We start from the raw sequence: 5,335 nt of genomic DNA, 5'->3' as shown, positions 1-5,335 counted from the left end.
ACCCCAAAATCTGTGCCCCAATTTCTCCCGAGTACGGCAATGCCTCACATGTGCCCAAAAAATACCATTTGGGTGCATGGCAGGACTCAGCAGGGAAGGAGCGATATTTGGATTTTGCAGCACAGATTCTGGTGGAATGAATGGTGGGTGCTATGTCGCATTAGCAAGACCCCCGAAGCACCAATACAGTGGAACCCCCCCACAAGTCACCCCATTTTGCAAACTACACCCCTCAGGGAATTTATCTAGGGGTATAGCGTACATTTCAAACCCCCAGGGGTTTCACCAATTTTGATACAACTGGGCTGTGCAAATGAAAAATTACATTTTTTACACAAAAATGCAGATCTGGCTCAAAATTTTTCATTTTCACAAGGAATGAAGGAGACAAAGCACCCCAAAATCTGTGCCCCAATTTCTCCCGAGTACGGCAATGCCTCACATGTGCCCAAAAAATACCAGTTGGGTGCATGGCAGGACTCAGAAGGGAAGGAGTGATTTTTGGATTTTGCAGCACAGATTCTGGTTGAATGACCCCTGAAGCACCTATACAGTGGAACCCCCCCACAAGTGACCCCATTTTGCAAACTACACCCTTCAGGGAATTCATCAGGGGGTATAGTGTACATTTCAAACCCCCAGGGGTTTCACCAATTTTGATACAACTGAGCTGTGAAAATGAAAAATTAATTTTTTTCATTTTCACAGCCCAGTTGTATCAAAATTGGTGAAACCCCTGGGGGTTTGAAATGTACACTATACCCCTTGATGAATTCCCTGAGGGGTGTAGTTTGCAAAATGGGGTCACTTGTGGGGGGGTTCCTAACTTTTAGCATCTTATGGTGCCTAGAAACCTACATGGTGCCTAAAAAAATAATCTCATAAAAAGGAGGCTCCAAAATCAAGTAGGTGCTCCTTCTATTATGAAGCCTGTGGTTTGGTCACCGTGCACACTAGGGCCACATATAGGATATTTATGAAAACCAAAGAATTGGGGGAATCAATTTTTAGTCACATTTCTCTAGTAAAATCTACTGTATTCGTTAGAAAAATGTATTAAAATTGAAACTCTGCAAAAAAAAAGAAATTTTGAAATTCCACCTACACTTTGTTTTAATTCCTGTGAAACACCTAAAGGGTTAACAAACTTCCAAAATGCTGTTTTGAATACTGTGAGGGGTGCAGTTTTTGAAATGGCATCATTTATGGGGGTGTCTCACATACAAGTACCTCAAAGTCACATCAGAACTGAACTGGTCCCTAAAAAAATCAGTGTTTGAAATTTTCTTGAAAATTTGAGAATTTGCTATTCATATTGTAAGCCTCCTAGTGTCCCAAAAAATTAAAAGGAAGTTGAAATAATGATGTCAACATAAAGTAGACATATGGTCTATGTTAGTTATTCACTATTTTGAGTGGTAAGATTATTTGTCTCACAAGCAGAAAATTTAACATTTTGCAAATCGCTAAATTTTCCATTTTTTCACGATATTTTGGTATTTTTCACAAAAAAACACAGACTGTATCGACCCAAATTTACCACTAATTTGAAGTACAAGGTGTCACGAAAAAACAATCTCAAAACCACTGGGATAAGTAAAAGCAAAAAAAAGTTATCCCCACTTAAGTGAGACATGTCAGATTTGAAAAAAATGGCTCTGTCAGGAACGCAAAAACTAGCTCTGTCAGGAAGGGGTTAAATATATTTTTATTGCGATTTTCAAAAGAAAAGATTGACAAACAATACATCTCACATGTCAAAGAGAGTCCGAAACCAGGCATTTCCTGGTACATTGGAGATGATGAAAGAATAACTTTTACAAAAGTTCCTAAAAATACAGTTCTAAATAACCTTAGTATACATTTATGGAAAAAATGAAAGGTGCCAGTGCACCTGTAGTTTTGAAATACTATGTAGCGATGTCATTGGAGGAGATTACATCAAGGTGTTCGGGGGGGGGGGGGGGGAAAGGGACACACAAGAGGAAAGTTATAAAGAGGGGTACCTTGCAATAAAAGGGGCTTCTGGTCCGCTATAAGGGGATGAGTATATCATTACTGGTATTGGACTATTATTTACACAGTTCAGTTTCCAGCCGCTACCTGACGCAGCAGGTTCCAGGAGGTGTTTTCAAATAACTTCATTATATGATTTTGAGACTGGTTATCAAGGGTGTTAATAAAGTATTCCCACTTTTTGTAGAATTTTTCAACACCCATCTCCACATCTGGTATTGTGGATCTCCTGTCACAATACAGAATCTGCACCATTTTTTGTTTTACTTCCACGAGGGATGGAGCGGATCGACTCGTCCAATGTATCAAAATAATTTTCTTGGCTACAGTGGTTAATGTGATTAATAGCCGGATTTTATATTGTTTATCAGGGCCCAAGTTCCAATTCCTAAAGTTCCCACAGATACATGCTAGTGGGTCAGGGGTTAGATGTAGAGAAAGCATAGAGTTAATGAATTGAACTACTTTGTGCCAAAATTTTCGTATTTTCCTACATCCCCATATACAATGAAAGAAATCAGCATGAGATACAGAGCACTTGACACAGGCACCTGTTTCAGAGCTCGCCATATATTTCCTCTGAGCGGGCGAGATATATGCCCTGTGAATCATTCTGATATGAACTTCCTGTAGGTAGGAGGACTGTAAATATTTAAGGGTGGAGTCGTATTGTGATAATAGGTCAGGCAATAAGGTGATATTAGGGGTATCCGATGCCCATCTTTGTAAAGTAGGTGCCCAGCTCGTGGCAGCATTTAAAGATATTAATGGTATATATAGGGTGCCAATTCTATATGGGGCAGAGGGAATAAGTTTAAGGAGGGATAATAAAAGGTTTGGTGTGTTATCGGTGGTATTGGGTTTGGGTAGGGATTGGATGTAGTGTCTAACTTGAAGATACATGTAGAAGTTTTGAGAGGGGAGTTGGTATTGAGACTGAAGATCTGCGAATGAGAGCAGTCTGCCTCCAGGATCATAAACTTTGGAAATAGAGGCCAAGCCTTTCTCTTTCCATTGGGAAAAAGTAGAGTTGGATAGTGATGGGGTAAAAGCAGGATTCCCCCATAGTGAAATATATGGAGAATAGAGCGGGTTATAATGGAATTTCTTGGTGACAGCTAGCCAAGCACGGTAGGTATCTTTGAATAGGGGATGTTCTTTGATATCTGCTGGGATGTCAGTCCATTTGGTGTGGAGTAGGCCATTAGGGGAATATGGGGCAAATAATGCAGCATCTAGTTGTGTATCAGTATAGGAACTATTGTCGAGTAGCCAGTCACTGACATATCTGAAGAATATAGCATTAGAGTATTGAGCTAAGTCTGGGAAATTCAGCCCTCCTTTTTTACGGGGTAATCTCAGTCTGGCAAAAGCTATTCGTGGGCGTTTCCCCTGCCATAGGAAGCGAGAGAAAATAGCGTTTAGCAGTTTCAAATCCTTGGGTGAGATTCCCACTGGTAGCATCTGCATTACATAGAATATTTTTGGGAATAACACACTTTTGATGGCTGCTAATCTTCCTAAGAGTGAGATAGGTAGGGACATCCAACTATCTAGGTAGTTCTTAATTTTGTCGATAATTGGGGTGAAATTTAGTTTATATAAATTAGTAAGGTCTGAGGGAATTTGAATACCTAAATATTTAATAGTTGTGGATGAGATATGAAAAGGTTGGAGTACTGGTAATGAAGAGAAGTATGTTGATGGGCCTTGTATTGGGAGGATCTCTGATTTGCTCAAATTGACTCTATATCCGGAGATATAGCCGAATGCAGAAATCAATTCGAGAACAGCGGGAAGAGTAGTAACCGGGTTGGAGAGAAATAATATCATATCATCTGCATAAAGAGATATCTTAAGTGTTTTGGTTTGAATATTAATACCTTCTATTAGGGTTGAATTACGTATAGCAATCGCCAGGGGTTCCATAGCAATTGCGAATAGGAGAGGGGATAAAGGACATCCCTGCCTAGTGCCCCTGGTGATCACAAAGGGTGGGGAGGTGGAGCCATTACATGATATTTGAGACATAGGGGCGCTGTAGATGGTGCGTAATATGTTGATAAATCCAGGTGTAAAGCCAAAAAGGCGCATTGCTGTGAAAAGATAATCCCACCTCACCAGATCGAACGCCTTCTCGGCATCAAAGGAGACAATCAGCTTAGGGGTGTTGTCCGAAGAGCGGGATGTGTGATATATTGCCCCCAATAATTTTCTCACATTTGTTACGGAGTGGCGTCCCATAATGAAGCCTGTCTGGTCCGGATGAACTATCCGCGGAAGGTGAAATTTTAAGCGGTCTGCCAGGATCTTAGTGAGTACTTTATAGTCAAAATTCAGCAGTGAAATAGGTCTATAAGATCCTGGCAAAGATAAGTCCTTGCCCGGCTTAGGGAGTAGTTTAATAGTGGCAGAGTTAAAATACAATGGAATGGACTGAGTAGTGATAATATGATTATAAAAGGCCACTAGATTATCTCCCAACCGTGGCAAGAGTATTTTGTAAAATTCCGCGGACAGGCCATCCGGACCAGGGGACTTTGAAGGCTTAGACTGCTGAATAACTCTAGTAACCTCTTCTAGGGTGATAGGGGCATCTAGCCCATCAGCATATTCCTCGGGGTATTGAGGGAGAGGAGGGAATTCCCATGGGGTAGAGGGGGGTGCATTCTCCAGGGGGGTGTGTGCCTCTTGGGTAGGTTCAGTATATATCTGAGCGTAGAAGTTCCTCATGATGTCAGTGATCTGGCCACTCGACGTTGCCATGGTCCCATCAGTCTTACGTAATGGGTGCACTAATGTAGGGGGTTGTGAACCCCGCAATATATTGGTTAGTAGTTTGCCTGTTTTGTTTCCAAATCGATGGAATTTAAAATTAGAAGAAAACAGATAGCGCTCACTTTTGGTTTTTAGGTACTCATCAAAATGAATTTTTGCAGTATTATACATTATTTTGTTATTTGCGGATGGGGAGTCCTTGTAAGCATTATATGAGTTAGTTAATGCTGTTTGTAACTCAAGGTAGGTATCAGCCATTTTTTTATTTTCCGCTGCGACATAAGAAATAATGACTCCTCGCATTACTGCTTTCCCTGTCTGCCAAAACAGAGCCGGGTTTGACTCTGCGCTATCTGAGTTCGTATGTTTAAAATCCATCCAGGCCGCATCTAGTTTATTACGGAAAGTTATGGATTGGGAAAGATAGTTTGGGAATTTCCATGTTCTAGATGGGCCTTTTTGTATATTCGTTTGAAGTGACATCCACACTAGTGCGTGGTCTGACAGACATATTGGTTCAATTATAATTTTTTGAACATTA

General features: G+C 40.7%; 1 protein-coding gene across 1 annotated transcript in view; it reads right to left on the bottom strand.

Annotated features, from left to right (window-relative positions):
- LOC146071697 (serine/threonine-protein kinase PLK2-like) overlaps nt 1–4,782 on the bottom strand; it is a 27,352-nt gene extending 22,570 nt beyond the window's left edge. The window contains exon 1 of the mRNA XM_083179455.1: nt 4,133–4,782. Within this exon, the coding sequence (XP_083035581.1) occupies nt 4,133–4,782 (650 nt within the window). The remainder of the gene's footprint in view (nt 1–4,132) is intronic.
- Between the last annotated feature and the right edge of the window lie 553 nt (nt 4,783–5,335).

The sequence above is a fragment of the Crinia signifera genome, chromosome 1, assembly GCF_055691185.1.
Source record: "Crinia signifera chromosome 1, ASM5569118v1, whole genome shotgun sequence".
NCBI classification, from domain to species: Eukaryota; Metazoa; Chordata; class Amphibia; order Anura; family Myobatrachidae; genus Crinia; species Crinia signifera.
The sequence above is the reverse complement of the archived record's forward strand: the minus strand, read 5'-3'. Positions and strand labels throughout refer to the sequence as shown.